The sequence below is a fragment of the Nothobranchius furzeri genome, chromosome 1 (genome assembly GCF_043380555.1).
Source record: "Nothobranchius furzeri strain GRZ-AD chromosome 1, NfurGRZ-RIMD1, whole genome shotgun sequence".
Classification (NCBI taxonomy): domain Eukaryota; kingdom Metazoa; phylum Chordata; class Actinopteri; order Cyprinodontiformes; family Nothobranchiidae; genus Nothobranchius; species Nothobranchius furzeri.
The window spans coordinates 64,675,623-64,692,850 of NC_091741.1; the positions used below are offsets into that span (position 1 = coordinate 64,675,623).

General features: G+C 42.5%; 2 protein-coding genes across 5 annotated transcripts in view; one reads left to right on the top strand and one right to left on the bottom strand.

The window, feature by feature from the left end:
* Positions 1 to 2,060, bottom strand: part of abca1b (ATP-binding cassette, sub-family A (ABC1), member 1B) — a 39,207-nt gene extending 37,147 nt beyond the window's left edge. The window contains exon 1 of the mRNA XM_015952529.3: positions 1,842 to 2,060. The gene's annotated coding sequence lies outside the window, so the exon portion shown is untranslated. The remainder of the gene's footprint in view (positions 1 to 1,841) is intronic.
* The window catches only part of slc44a1b (solute carrier family 44 member 1b), a 37,925-nt gene that overhangs the window by 6,248 nt on the left and 14,449 nt on the right, over positions 1 to 17,228 (top strand). Inside the window, exons 3-6 of one of the 4 annotated variants that reach the window (XM_054739431.2) lie at positions 6,692 to 6,868; positions 9,503 to 9,592; positions 10,506 to 10,648; positions 16,747 to 16,883. In XM_054739431.2, the coding sequence (XP_054595406.2) occupies positions 6,812 to 6,868; positions 9,503 to 9,592; positions 10,506 to 10,648; positions 16,747 to 16,883 (427 nt within the window). In that variant the 5' untranslated portion in view covers positions 6,692 to 6,811. Of the gene's footprint in view, positions 1 to 6,691; positions 6,869 to 9,013; positions 9,169 to 9,502; positions 9,593 to 10,505; positions 10,649 to 16,746; positions 16,884 to 17,228 lie in introns of those variants that run through there. The other 3 variants (XM_054739430.2, XM_015952499.3, XM_070549960.1) reach the window with 3 other exon arrangements.

Here is a 17,228-nt window from a genome sequence, read left to right on the forward strand (position 1 = left end):
AGGTAAAAACTATCATCTGAATGTTCCTCACAGAACCATCAGGACCATAAATGAAAATAAAGATTGAGTTTGGTGTTTGGTTCGATCCACTGAGAAGTTTATTAAACTGTCACAGATGGTTCTCCAAGGTCTGATGTGGGAGCTACAAAAATCAATCTCTAAGCTATTGGAGGCCGTTCCTCCTTCTTTTGAGAAAAACTGTAGCTGGCAGTAGCAACTTGAACTGCATTTGTAGGAACATTTCCATTTCCTTCTTCAGAGGAGGAACGTTTGTAGCATCAGAGGAAGCATCTAAGTAACAGAGCCATGCAGATTGGTTAATCGTGAATATTAAAGTCAGAGCTACAGAATTACATAAGGTCTTAGGAAGACCAGGAAAAAGTTCTCTAAAAGTCAAACAGAACTCTTGACAACTTCTTAGATGACTCACGATTGTCAGATTGGCCTGACAGATTCTGGTAGGTTTCGGCGATCTATGAAAAAAACACGTCATCCAGATGATCCTGACTGACAAACTTAATAGCTACTTCCTGTTTGTAGTTAGAACAGCACAACTATTTGGTTCCACCACCAGTCTTGACCTTGTTCTGAGAGAAACCGAGGTCCTGGTCATATCAGAGCCATGATGAGAAAAATGACAGCAAACCAATAAATGACTGATGATGAGGCCAAGCTGATTGGGTTTCCTGCTGGTTCAAAAGGTGTGTGTGCATGCGAGTGTGTGTGTAACCTCCACTACTGACCTCTGACCCGTTTGCATTGTGAGACTGAAAGAAGTTGTAACAATGATTAAATCATACAGATCAGAATCAGGCTGCAGATCAATACCAGCAGAAACCAAAACCCACTAGTACTCAAGCTTTCTCCCCCGGTTCCCTTACTGGTTCGGGTCGGTTTGTTTAAAACTGTGACCAGCTGCTGGACAGCAACAAGACAAAACCTCTTTCGTCCAGTTTCATCCAAACACGTCTTCTGGTGAGGTCACGCAGGACACGTTCCCCAGAAGGAGACAGAACTAATGCTATGAGGAGACCTCTGATCATCAAGAGGCAAGACCTGTCCTAGAGTCTGCTGGTAGGAGCTGAAATTCAGATACCTGTCAGATGGAGTCATTTTTGGTGGTTTTATAAAGAACCACAGCCAGCTTGTGTCTTTGTAACAGGCTGCTGGTACCAAAGAGCCTAAAGATCCATTTAACTGACCTCCAGCTCATCGATTGATTTAGGAGCCTTTTTCTGTCTGAATGATTCAGAGTTTTAAGGCTTAAACACAAACCTCTGAAAATGTTGTTAATGAAACAAAAACTGACAATTTAATCAACTAGTCCAAAGAAAATCTCCTTCAGAATGTTTGGAGAACTCCTGATTCAAACCCACATTCAGTCCTCCTGCTGGGAAGAAAAATCAAGAGATGAGAACTGGATCAGAGGTTTAGACTGAATCAGGAGGATTCGTAGATTTAGACAGAACTCTATATTGATGACAGTTCCACATGTGACTATCTGAACTTTAAAATATTCAGATTTGTTTGATTGACTGAACCAGCAGAGGAAAGCGGTTCTGACATGCTGATCAATAACGGTCAGCAGATCACAGGAGTCAGACAGAAACAGCAGCTGCTGAACTTTCATGACAAAATGAAGCCTGAACCTCTGATCATAACCTGCAGACTGGACCCAGACCCAGCAGGGAGCCTCTGATAGTAAATCTGATGTAATCAACTGAAGAGGCGAGCGCCCCCAGCGGTAAGATCCGCCACTGCAGCTCCAAGAAATTAAATTCAAATTATAAAAAAAGTTTAAAACATTCTAAATAAAATAAAATCAGACTTTATTCACTCACCAGTGTGTTCCCACCGGACCAGGCTCTATAACGAACCTGCGGTGCGGTTCGGTTCTGAGGAGAGAACTAATTCAGCCTCCTGGTTCTGTGTGATTCCTGTTTGGGCTCCAGAGAGGATAAAACACTCCGCGTTCCCGGTGAGCCCCACTTCAGGTCACAGTCCTCCACCTCCCTCCAGCAGCATCTGCTCCGAGCCGTTCCGCGCTCCCGGGACTAAACTCAACTCACCGGAGTCAATTCATAATAATTAGTCACGCTGCTTCTGCTTGTGACTGTCAAAATAAAAGCCCCGCACTATCACATTTCCGGTTACGGAAAAGTTGCACTTTTGATATAAGTGGATTCTTAAATTGTTCTGATAATGTATGTTTACTTTGAATATATAGGGAGGAGACAGACAGACTCAGAATCAGCAGGATCCATTATGGTGTAACTTAGTTAATCTCCATCACTTTGTTACCTAGGAACCATGGGTCAACTCTAATGACTCTAAAACATTCTACCTAAACAGAACAAACCTTTTCTCGTCGGTATCTATCGATAAAACATCAATCAATAAAAAAATGAACCAGGAGACACCCCTTTAGGTAGAATACCTATGTAATATACTGACAGTATAACTTGCACAATTCATTTCTGTCTTATTTTAAACTAAATCAAACACAAAGATACTGATGCCACGTGCCTCTCACACAGACAGCATACGCACTCAGTTATCTATCAGTAAATAATGCTCATTTATTCAGCCACCACAGGCATTTATATCTCCTCTCCCTTTTGTTATAATATGGTTACCAGATGATTATGAATGTTTACATCCAGCTGACAACATTTTTTAATGTCATTTTTCTTCTTTTTTTTAATTATTATTATTCTGTTGTTTATTGAAATTCACCTTGAATCTATCATTATTATTTCATATCATTATTATTAATTATCTCTTATCTTTTTTAAATCACTGTATCATTCCGGCCTTTAATAAACTTTTCCTACTTAGTTTTTTGTTTTCATTTACAACAACAACAATAACAACAACAGCAACAACAGCAACAACAACAACAACAATAGTAATAATGAATTTATTATTGTTGTCATTATGGCCCATAATGACAACAATAATAAATTCATTATTGCTTTATGGGTAAATTCTGATGTCTCTTCATTGGCCTGTAAGGTCTGCATTTGGCCAGACTGAGAGATAAAGGGCGAGGGCATGAATATGATGTAACACAATCTCGATTTAATTAAATATTAAATATGCCCCCTTTTTTATTTGAGACTTTTTTCTTTCTAAAAATAAAATGAACTGCTTGATTGATTACGAATGAGCTATGATTATTAATATAATCAATTACTGACGACAGCTGTGAGAGCTGACAGGGCAAGTGAGCTGAGAGAGAACAATCAGCTGTGGCACAGAGAACTCACAATCAACTGAAAACAAGGAAAAGTATGACTCACTGGTAACAAATTAAAACTTTATAACACAAAATCATGACCAGGTCCCAGTTTAACAATGCTGGTCCTTGTTACAGTTTTCTATTTTATGTAAAAGAAATGTTCAAGTGGTCAAAAAGATGAAAACTCGACCACATTGATCTGAAAGTAGGAGAAAATTCTGGTTCTTGGAAACCAGACCGGTTCCCCTGTGAGCTGTGGTTTTCAATAGCTTAGACTTGTGTTTTGTCCTTTCACCTGGAGGTCAATAACTCTCGCTTATACTGAATGACTCATGCTGCTATTTTGGAAATCATTTAGTCTAGTTAAACACTTTATTATCTGGTTAGGAACATTGGTGGAGGCCCTGCTAAAGCTCAGACGGCCTTTAATCAATAATCAATTAATCCTGATGATCAGCCTATAAAGTAATGAAAACCTGTTTGACTTCAGTCTGGTGTATTTGTTCAGTGACACGATGACCTGATTGATCAGCAGGTTTGGATCCAGATAACAGCTACTACTCAGCAGTTTGCATATCAGAAGAACTCTGAGGTTCTGACGAGACTGAGACTTGAACGCCAAAATTGACCCTCAAGTCGAACCAAACCTGACAGGAAGTCAGACTTTACAAACGTATGTCTAGTTCCAGGCATCCCTGTTGGACATTTTGATTCTACTTTGTCTTTTCATGAACTTTGATCTGTTCTTGCCCACTGTGGACACTAGAAATGAGTCACAGCAGGACAAACTGTTCACTGCTGCTTCAAAACAACACACAGGTCACTGAGGGGAATTGTATAAACCATCTGCTTCACTTGATTAGAGCAAGGAAATATCTCAAACATGCTGGATAGCTGCACTAGTAAGGACCAGGACTGCCTACCACTGGATTAGAGGGTCGACCTTTAACCTCTAGCAGTGCCCATCCCTGGTCCTGGAGGGCCTCTATCAATCATGTTTTAGTTGTTTTCTTGCTTTAACGCACCTGATTTCAATCAGCAGGTGATTAACAGGCTGCTGCAGAGCCTGATGAGCTGCTGAGCACATTATTATACCATTGAACCAGGTATGTTGGCACAGAGAAACAACAAAACCATGTTGGATACCGACGTTCCAGGACCAGGGTGCACCTGGTCTCTATTATATCTGAAGATGTTAGGTGGGCAAGACTGGTGATTCTATTAAAATGTTGATTTTGTTTAGACCACCAGCAGTCTTGAACTGAATTTAGAAACAATATCTGTGACTGAGGCACATAGGTGTGCCCAGATGATCTAGGTGGGCTCACAAGAGGTGTTTGATTTTTATGGCGCAGTATGGGGGCCAAAATTAAGACTACTGCCCAGCAGCAGGATGCTATATAAATTCCTAAGCAAACTACTGATCTAATTAATGATAAGCTGGTGCTGGTAACTGAGAGGCTGGCGCTGCTTACTGAGGAGTAGCACCTTTACCAGCGTTATTACTAGATACGCTAGGGACTAGCAGCCCTCGGCTGGTCATTGACTGGTTCAAACACTCCCTCTGCTGTCTATTAGCATGGATAGGTTAGCGTTAGCCTGGAAGGGCTGGTGTTAGCGTTGGAGAGTAGCCATTAATGTGCCTAGGCTGGCCACTAGCTGGATTTCCTACCCCCTCGACGGTCCTTAAGCATGGGTAGGCTGGCATTAGCATCGGAGAGGCTAGCCATTAGCATGTCTCAGAGAGTCACTTACTCTACTAGATGCGTTTTTTTTAACTTTTATTAAACGGATGACATACTATGAGACCTGCAATCACAGTTGTTCCTTTGACAGAACGCGTTGTCATACAAGCCGACAGCCTGTTAGCATTGATTAGGTGCGTTAACTCCATGTTGCTCTTAATTACAGGTTGATGGTGTTTTCTATTTATGTAGTTTGGTTTTCTTGCACATAGAAAAAGCCAGAGCTAACTAGTTTGTACTTTTCATCTTTAGATTTTAAATCCTTTGTATTGAATTACAGGTTAATAATTATTTAAATTGTGATGTTATCTTTTTAAAACTATATAATATGTACAAGGAAACCCCACATCTAATTGAGTAAGTGGCTCTCCGAGACATGCTAATGGCTAGCCTCTCCGAAGCTAACGCCAGCCTATCCATGCTAAAGGTCCGTCGAGGGGGCAGAAAATCCAGCTAGTGGCCAGCCTAGGCACGTTAATGGCTAGCCTCTCCAATGCTAACGCCAGCTCGTCCAGGCTAACGCTAGCTTATCCATACAGCAGAGGGAGTGTGTGAACCAGTCAATGACCAGCCGAGGGCTGCTAGTCCCTAGCGTATCTAGTAGTAATGTCGGTAAAGGTGCTATTTTTCAGTAAGCAGCGCCAGCCTCTCAATTACCGGTGCCAGCTTATCATTGGTCGGTAGTTTGCTTCAGAATTTATATAGCCTCCTGCCGCTGGGCAGTAGTCTTCATTTTGGCCCCCATACTGCACTAGCTTATCCATGCTAATATACAGCAGAGGGAGTGTGTGAACCAGTCAATGACCAGCCGAGGGCTGCTAGTCGCTAGCGTATCTAGTGGTAATGTCGGTAAAGGTGCTATTTCTCAGTAAGCGCCAGCCTCTCAGTTACCGGTGCCAGCTTATCATTAATCAGGTCGGTAGTTTGCTTCAGAATTTATATAGCCTCCTGCCGCTGGGCAGTAGTCTTAATTTTGGCCCGCATACCGCGCCATATATTTTAAGTGAGAAAAAGTTACTTTCTCTTTTAAATCTGCAGCAGTATTTCAGCTGAAAGAACCACAAAAACTTGAGTTTTAGATTTCTCATCTGTGAGAAAAAACAAATTTACACACAATAAAAACTGTAGAGATCAGCTCTTTGTTGAAACAGCATAATCTATTACTAGTTTAAACATTTTTCATCACATTCAGGATTTATTTCCTTAGGCTAAGATTCCTCAGTTAGAGACTTCCATAGTAATTAGAAAACAGCATTTAACTGATATGCAGTAATTTTTTATTCACTGTGATCACAAACAAAATCTATTAATCAGGGACACATTCAGGCACAAGTTTCAGGCCTGTTTTAAGCAGGTGTTTTCTAACAACATAAAACAGTCTGATAAAAACCAAACATTTTATTCACAAAAAAGTGTAATTATTAATTTATGTTTTGCTGTAAAGTGCCTTGGGGGGTTCTAAGACTCTAGAAGGCGCTATATAAATAAAGGCCATCTACCAATTGGTGAAAAAGAATCAAAAGAAGCAGCAGGGTGCGCTGCTGGACAGCTCAAACAAGGATGGAAAGAACAAAGCACCATCTGTCCTGTCACACGGGCGCGCACACATGGTCGCTCACTCGCACGTACGCACGCACGCACACAATCGTTGTTCAGCCTGGTACAACAGTCAACAATAAGACAAAAGTTCTGTTGTTCTTTGCAGTTGGATCGGACCCACGTCACTCTTGTTCTTGTACTGACAGCAGCAACAAGACTATACTGGACCATCAGGACCCTCTCAGACCATCAGAACACACCAAAACCACCAGAACCTCGCAGGCTCATGGACCCAAAACGTCACTCTTCAAGCTCACAACAGCAGGTTCGACTCAAAAGAATGGTAAGAGATCCAGTTACTGATGTAGAGTTCTGAGCACCACCTGCTTTCTGCTGCAGTATAATTCTATTACAGAGTAGTTCTGGGTAGTAGTACTACATGGTTCCACAGAGTATTTTGGAGTACTACAAAAATCCTACAAGCAAGATAAACATTGAAAAGTAAATGTGACTGTTAATGTGGCTCTGAGTTGGACAGAGTGGCAGCATCAGGACCACTGTGTACACATTTCCACGGAAATGGCCAAAGACATGTTTGTCTGCAGATGTTTGTACAAGAGTACTGTGTAAAATAAAGTTAGAGTTGATGGGAATAACCTGAATGGTTCTGTCAGAATGGGACAGGTTTATCTTTAGCCCAGTCCAGAACTCCTGATCCAGTCCAGATATTCCTGCTATCTGGATCAACAGATCTTCATACTTTCTGATGGTCTGAAAAACGTTTTCTTTGGACTTTGATTTTTGACCTGGTTTCAGTTCTTGTTTCTGGCCATTACATAATATTTTTCCATTTGGGTTAATAAAAGTTGAAGAAAGTGGACAAAAGACATATTTCCTTCTAGCAGATGGAGTATGTTTCTGTTGTCCAACAGGAGGAGCAAGAGGAGGTAGAAGAGTAGGAGGAGTAGAAGTTCACTGGAGGATTGTGATGAGAGTCTGAAAATAAAATACAAGGATCAGAGTGACGTGCCACAGAACAGCATGTTGTCCTCATAGCTTCTGATGAACAGACTATCAGAACCAGGTTCTGACTCTGGTCAAATCCGCTCCTCCTACTCTTCTCCTCCTGCAGTTTGACAAGAAATAAGACCTCACCATTCAGATGTTTGTTGTTGGCCTGCTTGAACATGCAGGTTATAACATGTTCAGTTGGTAATAGTGAGCTGTGACCTTTGCTATCAATGCGTCCCCTGAGGGAGACAAAAACACTAAAGCCTGTGATTAATGTACCAATAGACAACATGGGATTTTAGTGAATCAGGCGGGAAAGCTCTGTCGTCTTTGGAGCTGGACAACACCGGTAGACGTCACAATTGAAAGACCATTGGAAATTCTAAAAGCTCACAGAAATACAGATGTGACGTGACTGAACTGGTGTTTTGTTGTCTTTGATGATTTTTCCACATTTAGATGACTGGTGATGATGTCACATAAACCTTTTATTTCAATTCCTTTCAAACTCTTTTTACTACTGCAACATTTTAAGAGCCAGTTTAAATTACACGATGGTTTTCTCTCAAATCCTAGCAGTGTGAATCCAAGCTCCTATAGACTTCAGTAATATCTTAGCTCAAATCCTCTGCCAGACCAGAAGTGCTTTGTTTTTAAGCTCATTGTATCTCCTCCATAAAAGCGAGTGAAACATCAACATTCTCCTGTCTTACCATCAGAGCCTTCTGCTGCTCATGGTTCCCTAAGTTTCTCTTAACCACTTCATTAAGTTTATTGTCAGAAAATAACATATATAGGCGTGTGGTTACCCTGGTAACCCCAATGAGCCATTGTCAACAACTTTAACGTTTGTATTAATCTTGGTTCTCTTTGCTTTTCCTATCATTTACAGATCAAATGTTGACATTTGACAGATGAGATTTCTGCAAAGCTCATGTTGGACTTTCAGTTGGTAGATTTGGGAACATTCCTTCAGAATTATCTAGTTGATAGTTGATGATTTTAAGCATCTGGTTCTGTGTTTTCCAGAATGTGTACTTACTGCCATCCACTGGTGCGCCCTTTGTGTGTGATGCGTGGGTGTAAACACTACTCTTTGTAATTATGATCAAGTGAAACAAAAAATACACTTAAAATGTTACAGGACTTTTGGTTGTGTTAAAACATTTTTATTTCCTCTGGAAATATTGAAGTTTAAATAAAGAAGCTGTTTGTGTCATTGAACTGATGAGTCGGTGAAGAATTCAGGGGAACAGCGCCGTTCTGTGGTTTGCCGTCCTTTAGCGGTCAAAGCCGGTACTGCAGCTGCAGCTTCTCTTGTTTAGTTTAGGCTTGACCGCTATCTGCGCATGCGTAATGAGATGAATGGCTGCTGTACCTGACGGCCCACCAGGAAGTGTGGCGGACAAACCCTCGGCCGTTAATACCCGCTTGGTTCGGTAACCAGAGGAGCGGGCCGGAGTCAGTCTGACCGTCGGGACTCGGGCTCCGGGACCACGTGGGGCTGCCCGTTCCCCCAACCCGCCTGTCGAGCTCCAGACCCCGCTGCTGCTGAGCTGAAGCTCCGCGAGGCTCCGTGAGGCTCCGGGCGCGTCCATCCTGACTGCAATGGGATGCTGCGGTAGCGCGGAGGTAAGCACGACCGGTCCGGTCCAGTCCGACTCGGTATCGTCCTTGTTCCATGCGCCCTTGATGTCCAGTTTGTGACTGCATTTCACCCGTGAAAGGGAAACCGAATATCAGAGGACCGAGCTCGGATTACAGCCAACAGATAATCCAATTATCTTCTCCAGCCAGATCGGTACCGGGCCCGTCCGCCGGTGAACAACAGGCCCAGTTGAAGGTTAGGATTAGAGAGAATCTGGGCCTCGCTGTCAGTCCTGGAAATGGGGCGTTACTGGGGCGGCTGGGTCCGGTTCTGCAGGCCCGGCTGTGCGCTGACTGTGACCGTGTTTGTGTGTTTCAGAGGACAAAGAGAGAATGGAGACCGCTGGAGGACCGGAGCTGCACGGACCTGCCCTGGTTCCTGCTCTTCACAGTCTTCTGCGTCGGCATGGTAACCGGAGACAGAACACTGAATCAGAACCAGCATCAGCATCATTCACTCACAGAACATACAGTACTAATGATCCTCTGTACTATTGACCTAGGGCAGTACCAGTTCACAGTACTGTACCTCTCCACTATTGATGCAGTATTAACACCACAGTACTGTTGTAATACTACAGGGATCTGCAGGAGGCCAGGCCTCAGTAACGTTGTAGTACAGGTAGAGTCATAGGAGTGATGCTACAATTCTGATTAACACTGAACAAGTTTACATTGGATCTCTACAGCAGTGGTAGAATCAACAGTCAACAGACAGTAGTGCTGCGGTAAACTAACCAGGTAGTACTCGTTCTTATATATTACAGTTATGTAGTAGTAGTTTACATTAAAACACTTACAGCACATTACACAGCTTAGACAGTCCCATTTGTCAAGCTTATGCTAGGATTATACTACAATAATCCTACAAGCACAATACATTAATGCTGTAAAACTACAGCCACACTACATAAATAAATAGCTTTTATTTTTCCTACTTAGTTAAAGACCGGGTAGAACCTGAAGCAAAGAGCTGATTTCAACATGTTCTGGTATTTGATACGTGGTTCTGTTTCACATTGGTAGATCAAATCCAAATTAGCTAAATCTTACAAGATTTATATCTTGTATCCTTGCTGTAGGAATGATGGTTTTCAATCCTTATATCTGATTATTATTATTATTGTTATTATTATTATTATTATTATTATTGTTATTATTAATATCTGCAGAGACAACAGTCAAATATGTCCAGTTTACAACACTAATAAATATTCACTACAGAGACAGCTTTGATCCAGATAGCTCATCTTCTGATCTGACTCAGGAATGACAGAGCGATGCTGTGTGTGTGTTGAAATGTAGTTTTTTTTATCCTGCAGGGTAGCATCTGTGGCTTCACCATTGTCACCGGTGGTGCGGCTCGGCTCATCTTTGGGTACGACAGCTATGGCAACACCTGTGGCCAACGCAACGATCAGATCGAAGGCGTGCGGCTGAGCGGCCTTGACCACACCGACAGAAAGTGAGTGTTTTGCACCATTTTCAGCAAAATGACGCAAACATACAAAAGACTAAACACAGATTATTAAATGTCAGCAGAAAATAGAAGGAGTAAGGGAATCACACAGGAGGTCTCACACAACACATCCAAGCCAACCTAAATTGTTCCTTACAAACTGGTCTGAGAACTCTGGGGTTAAGTAAGGAAGGTCAGAAAACCACAGTAGCTAATCATGAGTCAGCAGGTTTTTAACACACAGGCTGATGTGATTCATCTAGGTCATTTGTTGTCAGAAGGAAATAAGGATGCTGTTGTGGTTTAATCAGTTCTGATGTGGATGGATCTGGTTGGAGGGGGTTTCTTCCTGAAGTCAGCCATCATCATTATTATCATCATCGACCAGTTAATGATGAGAGGATGTTATTCAGACATAAAAAGTGGAGATGAAAGACTGTGTGTATGTGTGTGTGTGGGAGGAGGACATAACACATCGCCCCTTGGGGTCCCAGCTGTCAGGGAGAAAATTCTCATTTCTAGAACACTCATCTGTGAACCAGCGTTGGCACGGTCGGGGTTTGGTCGGGCTGGATGGCATGAGTTCGATCTCGAACGGACGGTGTAGTGTTCACATATAAATCTGAGGGACTTCTCAGGAATGCGGAAATCCCCGGGCCCGTGGGCGGCATTTAATACGAGTGGGAAAGTCCGCTCCATAAGGTAAACAAAAGGTGGACATGAGCTGTGTTACTTTTGGAGACTCTGAACCACATTATTTTATTAATCTGCTGTGTGTGTTCTCATAATCTTGTGCCCCAACCCCCCCCCCCCACACACACACACACAGAGCCATTCTTTTCTCCCGTTCCCACACTGAACGGCGGCTCCTTGCTACAGACAGAAGTTTACTCAACAGCATCCAGCATGAAAATGAATTGCGCATGTGGGAACACCTCCCCCCCACCGGCTCATTCTTCTCGCAGATCGGAGGTGGTAGGCGTAATTTCAGCCGGCCAATCAGTCTGTAGTGTCGCTTCGGTCCCAGTCTGACTGCTGGGGAAAAGGTCTGAGAAAAAGAGTTGCCTCGGCACCGAAAACACATATCTGACCTGTGTGTGAAACCAAATTCTGGTGCCGTTCGATACCTTTTGTGGCCGTGCCGATGCTAATGTGTAAGCACCATATTCTTACTCAGGTCCAGTTCTCCAGTCAGCTAGGACCATCCTGTTAAACTGAGTGTCTTTTACTGAAAAATAAACCATTAGTAAACACCATTAAGTTTTAGTTCAAAGGCCAAGTTCATTGAGAAACTGTTTTTTACTTGCAATTTTTGAAATATGATTGGTAACTCATGATTTGTGGAATTTAGTGATGAACCACTCCTGTCGACACTAATGAAAGCTGAGGAGACGTTTCAGCTGTTAGATTAAGGTGTTAAAAAGACGAACGCACAGCGAGGAGATACCTTTTGCTTTCGTTTCTACAAACACACTCTAGGGAGTTCTAAAAGCAAGCCAAAACAGCCTAGTTCCCCTTTAAACTAGAGACCACTGCAAATGTGTTGAAAAAAGTTACTGAACTTGGTCTTTAACAAAGTAAAACTTTAGCTCTGTAGTAACTTAATTCTTAATTTTATGCTGCCATTCTGTTTAGTCAGGTGCTGGACATCTACTGGAGGTGTGGAGTTATTCTAGGGTTCTAGGGTTCATTCATCATTTTAAAGCTGTTCTATTAGCTTTTGTCCTGATTTTTACTCAAGTTCTACTAGAGTTGTAATGGAGTTTGAGATAGTGGGAGGTTCCAGGTAGTCTGACTGGCTGTAATGCTGTCTGTGGTGGTCTAAGGTCTCAGGTGGTCTAAGATGTGAGACAGTCTCAGGCGGTCTGAAGGTTGAGGTAGGCTGAGGGCCAAGAGATTGAGGTCTGAGGCAGACTGAGACTTGGAGGTCAGCTATCCTGCATGTTTTAGTTGTTTCCCTGCATCAACAACCCTCATTTTAATCAGTAGATGATTATAAGGCTTCTGCAGAGCTTGACAAGCTGCTGAACTGGTTATTCAACCATTGCATCACATGTGTTGACACAGGGAAACAACTAAAACATGCTGGATACCAGCCTCGGAAGACCTGGGTTGCCTATCCCTGCTTTGGGAGGTTTAAGGTGTAAGAGTCTCTGGCATGCAAGGCAGTCTGAATTATGAAACAGTATCCGGTGTGCAGTCTCAGATGGTCTTAGAACCTTCTGAGACATTCTCAAACAGTCAGAGGTCCTGGATGTTCGGAGGTCTGAGGAAGTTTCAGGTCCTGGTGAGTTTAAGGTTGAGGGGGTCTGAGAATGCTGAAGCAGAGCAACAACTGTTTAACCGTGTAGGTGTATGTTTGAGGTATTTTTTGATTTCTTTGTTTTGTGTTTTGTTTTTTAATCTTTGAGTTGCTTTGTCGCTCTTTGTGGGTCTGTTGTTCTGCTGAGTCACACATTTCTCCCACATTCACATTCTAACTTTGTACTTTTCTGGAATTCTCTTCCACGCCAACTCTCTTATCTCTTATAATAATGGTGAAACTGGGCAGCTGCAGCAGAACCCCAACAGCTGACTGTTGTTATGTGGCACCAGTGGGATGTGGAGGACAGCTGAGATTGCTGACTCATGTGTGCATATCAGTTAGTTTTATTACCCGAACCTCTAAGGAGGTTTAGAGGTACAAGGTTCTCCTGCTGGATGTAAACCGACTCAACTCAACCGTGTAGAGATAAATGCTGTCTGCAGCCGTAGGTTTACTCACAATCCAGACTCAGCTGTTGTCCCCAGTTTATAGTTCGGAAACATTATTTGTTCTTTATTTTGTATCCGTTTTCTTTTACTGAGTCAACTAATTTTTGTGTTATAAACTATCCAAAATGTTTAAAGGGACAGTGCAGTTTCCCTGACGATAGGGGGCAGTCCATTCCTAAATCACTACAAGCAAGCATTATTTTTGTGTGTAAATAAGACCTTACCAACGGATGGCCATTAGGGTCAAAAATCCCTGGGAGTGCATCCTCCAGCAAAATAACAAGAACATCAGGCAGCAGTAGCTCAACAGGTTGAGCAGGTTGTCCAGTAATCGGAAGGTTGCAGGTTCTATCCCGGCTCCGGACAGAGGATTCTGCTGTTGTGTCCTTGGGCAAGACAAACTTGCCTGCTGGTGGTGGTCGGAGGGACTGGTGGCGCCTGTGCTCGGCAGCCTCGCCTCTGTCAGTGCACCCCAGGGCAGCTGTGGCTACATCGTAGCTCATCCCCACCAGTGTATGAATGTGTGTGTGAATGGATGAATGATACACTGTAGTGTGAAGCACTTTGGAGTCCTTACTCTGAGAGGCGCTATACAAGTGCGGGTCATTTATCATTTATCAGATTCCTTTTCATCACTGGCAACGAGTGGAGGTAAATGTGTAAATCAACAATATTTATAAATGGTGAAAGTTTTGTAAGTAACCATTTGTTATAAATCAGTAAATGCATTTTGTTGTCACAGACTTCCGTAGAAGGAAACATGGCATCCAATATGGCGTCACCCAAAGACTTAGACCCGCTCCATGTATTTTAGAACAGATTTTTATGGTTATGTTATGAAACTGCCAATATTTTTCAACAACTGGGTGTCTTTTAATTCGTTTACTGCAAGATTTCAATGGATATTTCCAGAGATTAATGGTGAAAACAACACATATGTACTTTAAATGTCTGTTTTTTTCCCCATCCATTCCCAAGGCCTCTAAACACACCACCAACATTATTCTATTCCTGTTGGAGCAGCTAGAAGGTGTTGCAGCTGATGCAGTACTCATAAAGACCTGGGAGGGTTTCCTACAGCTACGGAAACAAGTCTAAACCAAGTCACCCATAGCAGGTCACAGACATAAACCATAATAGTTCTTCTACTCCGTCAGACTAATGAAGATGAGCACTGAATAAACTGCTTCTGATAAATTCAGAGACTATCACAGCAGCTGATTCAGATCCTCCCTATTTAAGTAAATTGTCAGAAACAACAACAAAATCCAAGAAGTAAGCATGGCATCACAAAGTGTGAGTCACACATTTCTCCCACATTCACATTCTAACTAACTTTGTACTGTTCTGGAATTCTCTTCCACGCCAACGCTCTTATCTCTTATGAAAATGGCCAGCTGCAGCAGAACTCCGATAGCTGACTGTTTTTATGTGGCATCAGCTTATCATGAGTCAGCAGGTTTTCAACACATCAGCTGATGTGATTCATCTAGGTCATTTGGTGTCAGAAAGAAGTAAGGATGCTGATGTGGTTTTATCATTTGGGACGTAGATGGATCTGGTTGGAGATGTCTTCAGCAATCATCTCCATCACTTTGTTCAAATTTAAAGGCAGATATGTCCATGGACCAGTTAATGATGGTGAAGATGTTCATTTTTACCTCAGGTTCTCAGAAAAAAAAGGAATAAAGATGAAAGACAGTGTGTGAGCACCTGCTAACTAAACATAAAAAGGTGGTTTTAAAATGGAAATGGTTTACTGTGAAGCATTTGTATGATTTTTATTCATGTTAAAGTAATTCTTCATTTTGAGAAGCTTATTTGTTTTAAGAAATTATCTTTTTTTTTTCAATTGAAGCAAAAAATTGTATTTTTTTTTCACAGAGGGCACCACCTAGAGGTGGAAAAATGTATTACACCTTTACCCCTCACCCTGCTTCTGTGATAAAGCTTAAACAATGCTGCTCATTCATTTAGTCTTTTCTTAACTTTTGTCTATCTTCGAGTAAAAGCAGGGAGTATTTTTTTGTGGCTGTGAAGGTGGTTCTAGCACTTCTAGATCCTCATCTGTGCCCCAGACAAGCTGGTTCCCAAAGTCAGAGACTCTCTTGGTCAGCTTTAGCCTGGCAAGCCAGACTAAATAAATGTATTATTTAAGAATTTGGTCTAGTTCACTAGGCTAGGTCAGCTTGCCTCTCACACCAAACCTTCTGTCAGGAATCTTAGCATGACCTTTGACCCAGCTCTCACCCTGGCTTCTCATGTCAGTTCTCTTGTTCGCTCTTCCTTTTTCCATCTCAGGAACATTGCTAAGCTGAGTCCCATTCTGTCCCGCTCTGAACTTGAGACAGTTCTCCACACCTTCATCTCCTCACGCTTAGACTACTGTAACTCTCTTTTCACGTGTCTGAGCAGAACCTCCCTGAACCGTCTACAGGTGGTTCAGAATGCCTGTGCTCGGCTTCTGACCAAGTCCTCCAAACACACCCACATCACCCCGCTTCTCCTCCAGCTTCACTGGCTGCCAGTCAACTTCAGGGTTCATTTCAAGATCCTGATTCTGGTCTAAAGGGCCTTACATGGACAAGCACCATCTTACATTGGTGATCTTCTTAGTCCCTACACCCCCAGCAGGTCCCTGAGGTCCAGTGATCAAAGCCTACTGGTTGTGCAGCGCACCAGGCTAAAGACCAAAGGTGACAGATCATTTGCTGCTGTGGCCCCCAGACTCTGGAACTCTCTCCCCCTGAGCCTGAGATCAGTGGACTCAGTGGTCTCCTTTAAAAAGCATCTGAAGACTCACTTGTTCAAGCTGGCTTTTGTGTGACCTTCTTCACCACTCTCTCTTTATTCTGCTCTTCCCACCTATTCCACCTTCCTCAAGATCCACTGATTTCCCTCTTTCCTATTCACTCTCTCTCTTTCTTAACATTTTTAATCACAATTGTCTATTTTTTGCTCATTTTAAATAGATTTTTAACAATTTTCTAAATTCTTTTTTTATTTTTACATTTTTTGTTTTTGTGAAGCGCCTCATGATTTTTATCCTGAGAGGCGCTATAGAAATGATATTTTCTTCTCCATAATGCTGCTCAGTCTAGGATTTGGAAGGTAGGAAGTGTGCACGCTCTATTGACATCTTTATGGATGTCGAACGCTATTGACTAATGCTGAGCGACAGTCGATTCATATTGCATAGGGCTTTGTGGGACGGAGGTGAGCTTAGCAAAGAAATGGATGTCGAAACATATCAGAAAGAAAAGCATGATAGAAAACAAAACCAAAAACGTAGCAGAGACACAGTAGAAGTTCTGGAGTCAGATGTGTTCCTGTGTTTTCTGCTCCTGCAGGTTTGTCTTCTTTCTGGACCCCTGTAACATTGATATTGTCCAGAGGAAGATCAAGTCCCTGGCTCTGTGTGTGTCCCTGTGTCCCTCTGAGGAGCTGTACACCTACCAGGACCTGAAGAGGTTTGCCATGGTCAATGGTGAGCTCATCACTCCGCCACAGACACACCTGAATCACACCTGTGCATAAAGCAGAGCAACAGCAGGAACATCAGGTTGATGGGAAATCCAGTCGGCAGGGAGACTCTTTAATTCCATTTTTGGTTCTTTTTAAAACACAGGAAAGGTTTTTCTTAACCTAGGAAAGGTTTTTCTTAACCTTTCCTGTGTTTTAAAAATAACCAAAAATGGAATTGGAAACTAAACACAGTAAGAACACACCAAAGATGTTTAAAGAAAAATAGGGAGACTCTTTGTTTACGTTCATTCATCCATTCATGCCAACGTTCACCATCTCATCACCGTGATGCAGCGTCTGCCCGGCA